Source organism: Apteryx mantelli, chromosome 26 (assembly GCF_036417845.1).
Source record: "Apteryx mantelli isolate bAptMan1 chromosome 26, bAptMan1.hap1, whole genome shotgun sequence".
In the NCBI taxonomy this organism is placed as follows: Eukaryota; Metazoa; Chordata; class Aves; order Apterygiformes; family Apterygidae; genus Apteryx; species Apteryx mantelli.
The window spans coordinates 2,167,477-2,180,528 of record NC_090003.1 but is presented as its reverse complement, the minus strand read 5'-3'; the positions used below and the strand labels follow the sequence as shown (position 1 = coordinate 2,180,528).

The following is a 13,052-nucleotide window of genomic DNA, read 5'->3' as shown; positions in this document are numbered from 1 at the left end:
ATAAATATCTCTGCTTTCTAATATAACTGTTACTATAAAAGTGAAACTTGCAGAACAGAATCCTACTTCCAGCAGCTACCAGCAGACTTCAGAGCAACTCTCTTTTGTTCCCAATGCAACTATATGTGGAGATCGTTAATCTGACTCATAATGTAAAACCTACAGAAAATGACAGTTTACAAAGGTAGCCAGAAGGAGAAGGTGTTAAAACACAATCCCATTAAAATTTCATAGCACTATATTTTAGAATATATTATATTTGGAAACATATTCAAATACACTGAAGTCAGTGGAAAGACTCCCACTAGCCTCACTGATTTTTGGATCTATCTTTACAACCACTAGACAGAACAGAGTCTGAAATGTTGACTGTTGTCTCTCTGAATTCCCTTCCATTCATGTTAGGAAAATTAGTTTAATGCTAGGCTGCAAATCCTCTCTGTTAGCATGACATAATTGAGAAAATAAAAAGTACTAGAGCAGTATTTTCAGTTTGGAAACTAATAAATTTTCTAGCTATGTTTGCAACAGTTTACTATTTACAACCTTCCCCCTCCCCCCAGCAGTTTTGCTGGCAGAGATGAGCAACTTGAACATAGTCTCTCACACTTGAACACAGTCTAATTCTGATTGTTACGTAACATTCGTAACATTACGTAAAGGTTCATATATTTGAGTTTTCCAAAACACAGGGATAATTAATAAAAGCTGTTTTAGTAGCATGCTGTAAACAAATTACAAGGAATACTTACCCTTTGATAGTTGCCCCCATTAAAGTAGTAGTCTCTGGATGGCATTCCTAAACTAGGTTGGTCAATCTGAAGGAAATCATATACATTCCTTTAGTTAGTGTTGATCAGGAACTGGTGTTGTCAGGGGTCCTTGAAAGGCATCATGAAATGCTGCGCATGCCATCCTTTCAGTGTCAGAAGCACCAAGAGTACACTCTTACCAAACGATCAAGGAGAATTTTAGCTTTCTAGAAACTGGGATGAGATGGAAGCTCCAACCTCTCTCTCTGAATTTCTAGATAAGGACAGGATGGCTACTTAGCATGAGTTATTAAGCAAATCTTTCAGTAATCACTGAGGTTTCAGAATAAATTTGAGCAACTTAGAAAAGAAGCTGCTTCTCTCCAGGGCTAGATTTCATGCATAAGAATACATGAACGAGCTCTTAAATATTATTTATGTAACTATTCCAAAAATATATGATGTCCTGCTATATATTACACTGTACCAGCATTTTGCAAGTCACAAGAATTCACAACCCTTAAATGTTGTAAAACAGCAAAGGTCCATTCATTTAATTGAAACCAAAACAAATTATGCTACCACAAAATGTCTCCCAGTGTGAATTTGAGACAGATCTGCAGGTTGGGGTAGGAACTGTTGTGTACATTTTGCCTGTATTGTGCATATCCACTGATTTATGGAAAGCTAATCTGTGTGCAGTGCAAATAACTATCCAGTACGATTTTGGGATACATAAATAATTCCCTGCAATTTTTTTCTTACATAAATGATATGTCTGTTGGAATCCTGGTCATCATTCCATACAAACATGTCAATCAGGACACGTTTGTTAAATCTGGAGTTCATTATGGAGAGTTTTTCTTCCATGCTCCAATTTGGCTCTGGGAGATAAAAGAGAAAACATACATTATACATCTATATGTATATCAATATATATATCAGGACTGATTAAGCTGTATAGCCTGCAAGTCTATTGCTGAAATCATTTAAAACCAGACGGAACATCATGTGAAGATATTTGATTTGTAGAGAACATTCCTAGAGTGGCTAGAAATGGCTAGACAAGTCTTCTCACAGGTGTTATCTATCTCAATGATATATTAATCATTTACTGATTACTTTATGAATGCCTATATGAGTATAAATCATCATGACTTTGTCTAGTTAGGCAAAGATGCTGCAAACTCTAATTAATATGCAAGTATTAGAACATAGTTATATTGGTTATATTCCTTTTCTTTTCCTTTTTCATGTTCATCCTTCAGTTTTCCTAATAGCATCTTAAAATGTCCAGTGCTCATGAATGAGATCTTCTAATATGAGTATTAAATTTACAGTATCTTATTTACACAGGTCACTGCATGCTAAATGTGTCCAATACCCTGAACTTTTGTTTATCAAGAAAAAAATAAAACCGAGGCTGTAATATAATGACATCAGCCTAGTTAGTGCAATAAATAATTCTGACTAAACACTACTGAACTTTTTTGGGCACAGCATTACCTTTGGTGTTATTCCAGTCTGCAGAAGCCACTGGCCAATCTCCAACCATCGTTAAGACCTCTAGTAGGGGCAATGAATCTCGCTGCTCTATAAGACCTGAGAGAAGAAAAACAAATACTGTAACTTGTTTCATTGAAAAAGATGAAGAAAAATAAGTAATGTCCTTAACATATTAAATCTGCAACTGAATCTGTCATAGCAGAGAATAAGAGAATAATCTGCATACCACAAAATCATCTGTCTGCTTCTGAAGACTACTAGTCTTCAGAAAAGCAATGAAAATACTTCTGCTCACTTCAGTAGGGATTTAGATTGACAGCCTTTGGAAAGAATGAAATGGGGCACATTTTTTCATTCAGAAGAGAAGGCTTTGCATTGTTACCAGAGGTAGATAACCAACATCCATCCTTTGGTGTCCCAAAATGCACATACTAAGCCTTATAGATGTACCAACGCATCTTCATTCACCTGAATGAAGATTAGCTTTCCAGGCAAGGCCATGTGGGTTAGACAGATATTGACTGGACTTTTCCTTGAGCTGTAGGTTTGATATTGAACAAGAGTACCAATGGAACAAGAAGAGACTCACTCTCATTCATGCATGACTTGTAAAGTATTTTAGCTTTCTGAAATGCTTCTCTGTCCCCTTGATCTGAAGTCTCCAACACACCTGGGGAAGGAACCGTTGCAGTGAGATTTTGCCCTGGAGAGCTTTGATCTTTCCATAGAAGTGACTGAGAATTCAGGGCTATGATAAACACTTGTTATCTGAGGCTTCAATTACTGTGAAACTGGAGTGCTCTTTAAAGGTGCTATCAACAGAAAAAAGTGTCAAGAAGGACACCCACACAGCTTGTCCTGCTCCCTCTGAAGTCAGTACAAATCACCTTTGGCTAATATTTTAGAGGGAACAGGATGTTTCCACAAAATTGTGTAGTAGGAGATGGAGAGATTAAAGGACTAGAGGATTTCTCTGTATAATGTGCAGTAGATAACATCTGAAACTAAACACAAGGATAGAGAAAAAACAGTGCAACCTCATTCTTACCTTTCAGGATGATCTCCAGCTCATCTCTCAGGATGTCAAAAATGCTGTATCTGGAGCTAGTTTCCGGGATAACGTGCCGGTTGAGCCAGCCCCCACAGGCATACTGGTAGAAATCCTTGCAAGGTTCAGCTGTTGGGTCCATATTCTGAATTATTCTAGCAGCTATATATCAAAATCAGAGATTTGAGTTCCACAGACTGCCCAGTAACCTCTGGGATTACCAAAAACTGCCAAGAAGGTGCTTGGCAAGAAGGCACCTTGCATATACTGCTCATCCTGGATAAGACTCATTCTCATTGTGAAGACTCCAAGAATCCTGTTCTCCATTTATAGATGCAGGGAAGTGTCTGACATCAGACTTTTACACTGGGATCATATTGCTTGCAGAGGGAGCCTCTGAATGGCAGAGTAGTAATTCTCCATGGAACAGTGCCTTATAAGCATGTTCATGGGGCAAAGCACCCTTCTCAGCCTGAGCTCCTAGTTTAGGTACCTAGCTGTGAAGTCAGTGTTTCCAGGGGGCAATTGAGAACACCTGTGTTGCAGTCTTACCCCTCTTGGTTGCATGGGAGTGTACAAATTAGATGCCAAAAATGAGAAGGTGAATAGCCCTATGTGTACAACGCATTCTCTTTGAGAGGAAAACTAGGTCTAAGGGGATTTTTGTGCTACTTTATGGATGACTTACATTGGTTATCCGCATCCTTACGGCTCAGGCTAAAGCCAGAGGACGGTTGACCACACTGGAAATTTTAATGTACTACTTCTTTACGTATGGTATTCCTGGCAACAAAGGAAGTATACAATGGAGAAGAAAAGAGGACAGCTATACTTGCTGCCTGAGACAATAATAACAATATGTATCTGGCCCAAGTGAAAGTTTCATTCCTTACAAACTTCTTCAGTCTTAGAGCCTGATCTATTGTTTATTCAAGCGGGGTAGAACTAATAGCATGTAAAACATCACCTCTGCAGCAATCATTCATAGTAAGAATCATTACCTGCTGTAACACATCCAGGCGTGGTGCATATGTTGCCTGAACTGGTGCCATAGTGAGTGTCTGCAGGGAGAGGAATAAGAAAGCAGATAAAATTAGTTGTTTAGGAAAGAAATCACTGCCAATGCCATTCACCAATATCCATTCACCAACCTTAGCGATAGGTCTGTTTAATTTTAGAGCAAATGAATGTTACTGCCAGTGAAAGATCCAGTGACAACTGTGAAGACATTACTTATTTTCAGATTTATGAGGAAAATTTCTGTGAAAGCAGTAATACAACAGTCCTGACAGTGAGTTTCAGTTCTCCTGGAAGGAGGATAAGAACAGGCTGGTTTCCTGATAACTGTCTCCATAGTCTCTTTGACACATATTGAAAGTATGATGTCAACTTCTATACAATATACTAAGACGCTCTGAGCATCTGAGCTTTTCCTTGACCTTCAGAGCCACAGTAACTGAGAGATTTAAACAGGGCAGAAAAGCTTATAGCTGAATTACTGATTTCATACTGTTTTTGAGTCACAAAAATCAAACCGAAGCAAAGAAATTATTTTCACTTTTTTAAGTGTGAAAAAAACAGACCTGCAGCATGGCCAAAATTTCAGGTATGCCCTGTAAGGATACTCCTTTGCTGTTCAGCAGGAAGGTTGTTCCCTATTCAGTAATGCTTAAGGCCAGTGAAATAGTATGTACCGGAGCTCTCCCTTAGGACACTGTGGATCCATGTTCAAGTTTGTGTTGTTCCTCTTGGAGATGAACAGAAAAGCCAATTTCCAGTGATTCCAATGCAATTCAGCACTCCAGAAAGCATATCTGACTAAGTGTAGAACAAACTGTGCTAAGAGCTATGATCGTACTGGTATCTGCCTTTTCAGCTGTGATATAAGCAAACCTCTCTGATAAAATAGGAGTTTTGTTCCATTAAGAACTAGGATCAGCCCCATTTATCACTTTCCTCAATAGTTTGAAAGCAATCAAACTCAGGAATTCTAGAGACCTTTATGATTTGCCAGTTTCTGCCCACACAGAGGGAGTGATAGAAGTAGAGTGAGAGGGAGCTTGAGAGGGAGCACAGTCAGTGAAACCTCAGTAGAAGCATTTTGCTGTAACTTCTGAAAATGATATACGTGTGCCTGTATTACACAGGGAAATGGGTCTGTCTCCTCATTCCAGCAGAAGCTGAGAGGCGTAACTTGTAGGTGTCCTTTTCTCTTTTTGACCACTCAGTCTTGGCCTGTGAAATTCCTCCAGTAAAGAAGATAGATACACAAAAAGGCTACGTGCTGCTAATGCATCCGTGATGAGCTGAAACTGGTACTGGAGAAGTGCCTAGCTCTTAACACTTGGTCCTCTATACTAAAGGTACTGTTATGAGTTTGAAGGCAGTGATACAGAGGGTCTTGCTGTGAATTCAGAGCCATGAGTTCTGCTGTGAACTGATGCTGAAGCCTTGGTAGATGAATGCATAATTTTTTTAGGCAGAGTACTCAACTGAATGTATTTGTGATGCCTGGTCATGTCATTCCCTTGTGTGTCTTTAGCTACAGAACAGGGATGGGAGGTATCTAAGCATCCCAGCATGATAAGTGGCCTTGGTCCTGAGCACAAGACAATTAATTTTGCTGTCTTCATTTCCCATCTGTGAAAATGAAATAATTCAATATCTACTTCTATTATGTTAGATAGAGCACTACTTCTGTCCACACTGGAAAAGAAAAAACCTGCCACCACCACCTTCCAAAAGGATTAGCATGTTTTTAAACTCTTTTTTTTAATATCCTTACACTAGAGTGCTTGCAGAAAAGTTACTCAAAAAAATTCCTTCCAATGAAAACAACTGTTTTACACAAGAGCAAACAAGATTACAGTAATTGAGACAGAAAAAAAACAGTAGGGAAGAAAAAAGGGCTTTGAAGCTCTTCAGTGGAAACAACATAAAAAGCCCCCACTGTGATTGGGAATGTAACATTCAGGATTCAATTCAGAGCCGTTGTGTTGTGTGAGGGTAGATCTGCATTAGAATAACGGCATGCCTTATTATGGTTTAGTGGCTAGCAATCTCAGCTCAGGGTGAGCAAAATATCTGTAATAATTCAAAGCTTCACATACAGAAGTTTTGCATTTTTGCACAGGATGAAACTAAGCCCACTTTTTGGAGAACTTTCCTAAACTCTGTAATAATTACCAAAAAAAAAAAAATTAGAAACCCAGGGTCTTTTCAAGGAAAAAAATCTCCTTTTGGAGAAAAGGAGCTAGTAGTTCAAAGCCATACTGAAATTTTCCATAAAGGGGAAATAGTAGAGGGCAGGGCAAAAAGGAGTTAGCTGCACTACAAGTATGCCGCATTTCTTCCATCATTTCTCAGGCACCAGACAGAACCCATCTGAAGCTTTTTTAATCAAAGCTTCTCCCTTTAATATACCCTGAAAATGTATAACTTCAGTTTCTGGAACCAAAGTGCTGTCAACAAGATTCTAACTGCCCTCATTCAAAAAGCCTTTGTGATTGGGAAAATGTAACTGAGCTGCATAAGCAGGGAAGCCAAATCTGTTTTGAAACCTTGGTTGCACATACAGAGCTCTGAAACTATGCCACAAAAACAGATAATTAAAAATGGCTGGTGAGGGGCTCAGTTTACTTTGAAAAGTGGCTCCTTTGTTTTTCTATCAATTATCTCTTTTATGCCTCAGTACCATTCCTGACAAAGAACCAAGCCAACCTGACTCTGTATGAGATATGACCAACACTGCCCTGTTTTACTTCACAATGTATTTATTGGGACTTTGCTCACTTGAGTGAGGCTTTGTCACTGCACCTCTTGAACCTCAAATAACTAGAAACAGAAATGTAAAATGCACCCTCTGAAAGTCTCGGCTGGACTACTCTATGAACTTCACATTCTCAACCTGCTTTGCTAGAGAACAACCCCCTGGTTTTCAGTGCAAACATAGGTACTTCTTTATATATTTGTTTTTCTTGCTGGTTAAATTTTGATGAGAGGTTCAGCTATAATGACATAAATAGGGACTCCTGCTTTGACATCCACAGAAAAAAGGTGCTGCAAGTACAGAGATGGTGAGGATAACTTACGGGTTAAACAATGTTCTGTAAAACCTAAAAGCTGAAACAAAGCAAATATCTAGCAGGATTTAGATGGATGTGATATGAAATTTCTGAGCATAAAATCATAACAGTGAGGCATGAGCTCATGTTTGACACTAATGTAACGCATAAAGATAGCAATCTATAGCAGGGAAAAATCAGTACAATTTGTTCAGTTCCGAATTCCATGTTTCCCCTGATGCACAGAAAGTAAACACTTGGGTGGAAGAGTTTGTGGGAAATCAAAACTTGTCTCTTCTCATATCAAACCTTAACTCTCAGCCAACTGCATACTGTCATTGTACTTCTCTCCAGTACTCTCTTATCCTCCCTCCAAGACGGACTGAAAAAACTGGAGAAACGCCTTCCAGGGAATCTCATTTGGAAGTCTCGATAAATATGAGGTTCACCCACAGATGCCTGTATGCAGGAGGGGCTTTATGTCTAGGTTTGTGGTCCAAGATGGAGCCTATGTACTCTGAGCACAGACTGTTGCCGCACCATTTCAGGATCCAGCCTCTTACAATATTTTTTCTGTCTTAAAATCAATCATCCAACTTTCCCACCTTTTGTTTCATAGCTACCCTTCCTTGGGCACACTTTTTAAAGTGATCAAGGAGAGAAGTCAGAAGAACAGAAATGGGCCAGAAAGATTTCACCATTGGAACTACTTTGTACAGTACTAGGTTCTTTCAGGGCTAACAAAATTCAGGAGGTCAGCTTTGTCAACCTTGCATTTACTCCATCAAGAAAGCCATACTCTTTTTCTGCAGACAGTCTTGTAAGGAGAAAAGAGCCAATGAACCCTTTGCAGCCTGAAGACCATATCCTCATCTGACAGAGCACCTGACAGAGCACCATCTGAGAACTGGCAAAGGAGGGTAAGCTTTAATCTAGCTAAATAAAAGGAGTGGCCAAGGGCTTACCAGAGAAATGGCAGAATTCAGCTGGGACCTGCTTCACACCCCAGCAGATTCACTGTAGAAAATTCCATTGTCTTAACTTGGCTTTAGAGGAAGCTATAGAACAGTATTACATTTACTCATCAGCAGCAGGTTACAGGAATAATTTCCCGAACACCGTAAGCACTGTAATTCCCTTCAGCAGTTCATCTTTTGAATGCCATTTTTTTAACATACAAGTCCTTTATCGCTTTTCTCAGCCTTAGTGAAGTTTCTTTTCAGACAACAAAACACATACAAATCATGCTATAAAGTCTTTGAAGTACACTGTGTTTAGTATTTCGCCACTGTGTTTTTTGAGGATTACAGATGGCTGGGGATGGCACACACTGAAACAATTAGATCCACAGTTGTCATCAAGCAGTCAAGTGTGAGCTTCACCTCTCAGCACTTTATCAACTTCTCACACAGTTCTCATCTGCGGAAGTGCTGTCAACATTGCAGACTGCCTTTGCTGCTATTATAGCAGGGAATTGTTTGCAACAAATAATGTAACTGCCGAATTTAGCTGCTTTTTCTCTGAGAGGACTGTCTCTACCAGATGCCAGTATCTTCAAACTGAGTCGGTAACAAATGCTTTCTTTTTTCTTCAGCCTTTCTTAGGATTTATTATTTACAGTCTATCTGTAAGTATGGCTAAAAGAGATGGAATTAGAATTTCAGGCAAGGATCAGTAGACTTTGAAAATCTGCCCACTTTTGAGGCTCTGTGTTTCCTCTCATTCCCATTGGTTTTACATTCATGTAGCTACATCCGAGTAAAACCAAAAAGAGTCTTGTCACCCAATGTCATTTCAACGTGAGTTTTGTGGTGGCTGCCACTTCTTTAAATTCTCCATCTCCTTTGAAGAGATGCCTTAGTAATGAACATTTACAGAGCCAAAGAATGACAAGGCATCAGTCTAGGAAACAAGTCAGATCTTAGCCACAACCTTTTCTTAGTGTGCTAGTGCCCAGTTTACGTATTGCCTTCGGTTAGCATGCTCTTGTGAACCCATTCTGCAGTGCACATTTATTCCAGGGGCATAACGTGACTTTGTGAAATCCACTCCCAGAACAAGATGCTCCCCAGGGGTATAGGCTCCTTCAAGCAGGGGTTGTATTTCTGTTCTTTGTCTGTAGACTGCTTAACAGGATAGGGTCTAGGTGCATGAGCAGGCCCTCCAGCCCTATGACAGCCTCTATAATAGATGTGAATAGTGACAACCTGTGGAGCGCAAACAAAATATCTGCTATCTGTGAGAAATTCTACAGCCTTGGAAGCCAGAAAGTGAATTAAAAAATCAACTAAACTAATAATCTGACTTTCAAGTAAACAGGACTGGCAATTAGGTGGGAATGTGAATCTTTTTATTGAGCTGTAAATGCTTTGAAATAGAGAGAGCTGTAAAAAGGCTGCCAAGATATATGTGTGGGTGATGATGGAAAGATGTAGTAGAAAGTGTGGTGTATTCAGATTGAAAAATGAATGACTGCCTTCCTTTCTACGTTCACCCAAATACTATTCTGCTGTTGTTACTGCACTTCCTTTTAGCTTATTTAGCCATGTTTTGGGGGTATGAAAACTTCTTTGGAGGGCCAAAATCCCCTTCTTCTAGAACTGCTTCCAGAACTGTATAACTGCATTGCTGTGTGAGCTGCAGTGTTTTTGCTGTCTGGGTATATATATAAAATCATGGTCATTATTGACATCTATTACATGTATTGTTGCTGTAGCCAGAGGGCCAGGTTGTGCATCATGACACTCTTCTGCAAGCTATTATACGAACAGAACAAAAAATATACTCCCTGAACCACAGAGCCTATATATACATTCATATATTAAAAAAAAAAAGAGAGAACATAAGGCAGGAGGGGTAATCCTCTTAATTTTCCATTAGCTAAATAGCATTAGTTTTTAGGAGCCTGTGTGGTTAGTATCATTCTGATAAAGAATGCATGAAGATGGAGTGGAGAACTCTGTGAGCCAAATCAGCTTTTAATAAGCAATCCAGTGTCCCATTCACATTTCCAACATTAACATTTGAGTGAAATTAGAAATAGAAAAATCCTGAAGATAACATTCTTGGTTCTGTCACAAGAATTCTGCTCAGCTGCATTTTCTGTTGCTATGTGGGATTTACATTTATGCTGCCCAGCTTTGAGCAAAAAACACTTTTCTTTAGGTAAGTTTGAGAGAAACTTCAGCCTTTCAACTGAGCGCTGGGTATGGGCCTAAATGTAGCTTCAAAACAGAAATGAGTGGAGTGTTTGGCAAAACTTCAAGGTACAAAAATTGTTCCTGTTCTGCATTGGAACATCGACAGGATGCACTGAAGAGCTCTGCTTTCCCAGTTTCTTAGACCAGAATATGCATATAGGTACTATGCTCATCTAAAAGATGGTGTAGACTAAAGCTCCTGCTGCCTGACTCCTACCTGTGAATTATGTAAAGCTAGCAGCTATTCTGGGGTATGACTATATCTTAGCGTCTCCTGTCGTAGCAGTTCAACTGTGTATATCTAAACATGAATGGAGAGGGAGAAACTGACTCTAGGCCAGTGTTGACATTTATCTAAGGCATGAGAAAACAGCTGGGAGGAGCTGTACACTGTACAGGACAAGCAGGTTATCAGTTATGCTATCATTTTGCACTCACATTGTGCTAAGGAATGTCTGTCCGTCATTTCCCAAGGAAAGTTTAACGGCAGCTGATACAAGCCTGCAAAATGTTTACATTTTGGAGTTGCTTTTTCTCAGATATGCCTTTTAGAAAAAAAAAAAGAAAAAAGCATTTGCACTGGCTTTATTTTTGAGGGAGAACACAGACTTTTCCCATGGATTTTGGATGAGACCCACATTTGGTCAAATTTTAATAAACTTGCCTGAATTTTGATTTGCCCGAATCCAAGAAGCAAGATGTAGACCAGATTTCTCAAATCCTTTATGGATCCAAGCGACAGAAGTCTGCATAACTCAATATTTTGATAAAGGAATTCTTACTCTAGGACCTAGCTCTGGGTTTGTTTTTTTTTTCTTCTGTCTCCTGGGGTAATAGAATAAATACGAGGAACTTTCTGCTGAGTATTATGAATACCTGAATTATCATGAATATCTGAACACTCAAAGATTTCTTCTAGCACTGGAACAAATGCTGATAACATTCAATTGCTGGTAGCACACAAGTAAAAACAATAAAAACAGCTTTTCTCATGAACTGGTACTTGGAAATGTGCAGTGGTGGTGCACTTACAAGTGCTGAAGAAAGCAGTTCACTGCAGGCAGGGGATGCAGAGACAATGTAAGGAGAAAACAGTGCCTTGCTTTAGTTTTGCTATTTGAATACATTAATTTCATTCTCCACTTTTTCAACAAAGCTCTGAAACCAAGAGGCATTCATGGAAATCACAAACATGAGGCAGGTGCTGCTACCAATCCTGTTTATTGCTTCAGAGAATTTTAAAATAGGACTTTGCATTTGATGTGCTAGTGAAAAACTTAGTTTTGGGGGTAAGCATGCTCTCCGGTTAATATATTTAGGCGAAACTCCTGGAAGAAACATGCCTCCTTGTCAGGTTCCTGGCAAGACATTCACATGAAAGTCACTGAACCACACGTCACCTAGAGTTGAAATAGCCCAATGTAATATAAAGAAAGGTATCTCACTGGCATTTAAAAAAAAGCTTTCACATTGTAATAAGCAATCTCCCATGTAGATCTGCTAAGCAGTTGTTGCTTTATAACTTCTGGCTAAAATAAATCTAGAATCCAGCTTCTATGAAATACGGAAATCTCAAGCCTTACACACACACATACACTTTGCCCTGTTAGTGCAACATTTTTTTTTTTATCTTTGTAAAAGCAGTGTTGAATTCAATAAAATGCATAGAAATCCTAAAACACCCAACTCTTGCATCACACAATTTAATAATGAAATAAAATCCAACATAATCATCTCTGTGCATCAGCCTAAGTAAGGCAGAGATAGCAAAGTCCCTCACATAGGTGAGGTCACCTTCTTCCTGTAGTTTTCATTTAGCTCTGCAGAAAGTCCTATATGTTGTTTGCAGGGGGAGGAGGAGAATTATTCGCAGGTTCCTTACCTCTGCTGCTGGCATACAGAATCACCAGGGCGACCGCTGCACAAGTCATAATGAGTAGCAAGACAGCCAGACCAATTGCCACAAAGCTCCAGGACTGCTTTCCAGATTTTGTTGATTTTTCCACAATATCCATTTGACTTTCGGATTTCCCCATTATAGTAACTCTAAAATGAGGAGGGGAGGGTAAGAAATCATTAACAGCATAGCTAAATCAATATAGGGGTAAATGCATGACAAATCAGGGAGAAAAAGGAAGCGGAATAAAAGCAAAGACAGACAAAGAAAACTTCCAAATTATTACATGTATTTGTCCATTTGATTGTCCACAGATTTGCCAACCTCATTCTCCATCTCCTGTGCCTACCGGATTGACTGCACTCAGAGTGTGCTACTGGGGGTGATGCTCTGGGTTACGCTATCCTGGACTCTCTGTGGTGCAGTGTCATAACTTCAAGAGTTTTCTTTGGGAAGTGTGTAAAGTCTCATGACCAGGTTGGGCAACTCCTTTCTCCCAAAAGCCAGTCCCCAAAGGGGAAGGAGGGGAAAGACTGCCTTCTTCCAGTACCGATTTCAAGAAGTATCTTCCTGTTTCAAAAAACT

The 13,052-nt window shown here is 39.4% G+C and overlaps 1 protein-coding gene across 1 annotated transcript in view; it reads right to left on the bottom strand.

Annotated features, from left to right (window-relative positions):
* The window catches only part of MMEL1 (membrane metalloendopeptidase like 1), a 30,355-nt gene extending 17,552 nt beyond the window's left edge, over positions 1–12,803 (bottom strand). Inside the window, exons 1-8 of the mRNA XM_013944185.2 lie at positions 12,754–12,803; positions 12,453–12,616; positions 4,308–4,367; positions 3,307–3,468; positions 2,848–2,928; positions 2,259–2,354; positions 1,518–1,636; positions 753–818 (exon numbers count right to left, since the gene is read on the bottom strand). Coding sequence (XP_013799639.2) covers positions 753–818; positions 1,518–1,636; positions 2,259–2,354; positions 2,848–2,928; positions 3,307–3,468; positions 4,308–4,367; positions 12,453–12,616; positions 12,754–12,803 — 798 coding nt within the window. The remainder of the gene's footprint in view (positions 1–752; positions 819–1,517; positions 1,637–2,258; positions 2,355–2,847; positions 2,929–3,306; positions 3,469–4,307; positions 4,368–12,452; positions 12,617–12,753) is intronic.
* Between the last annotated feature and the right edge of the window lie 249 nt (positions 12,804–13,052).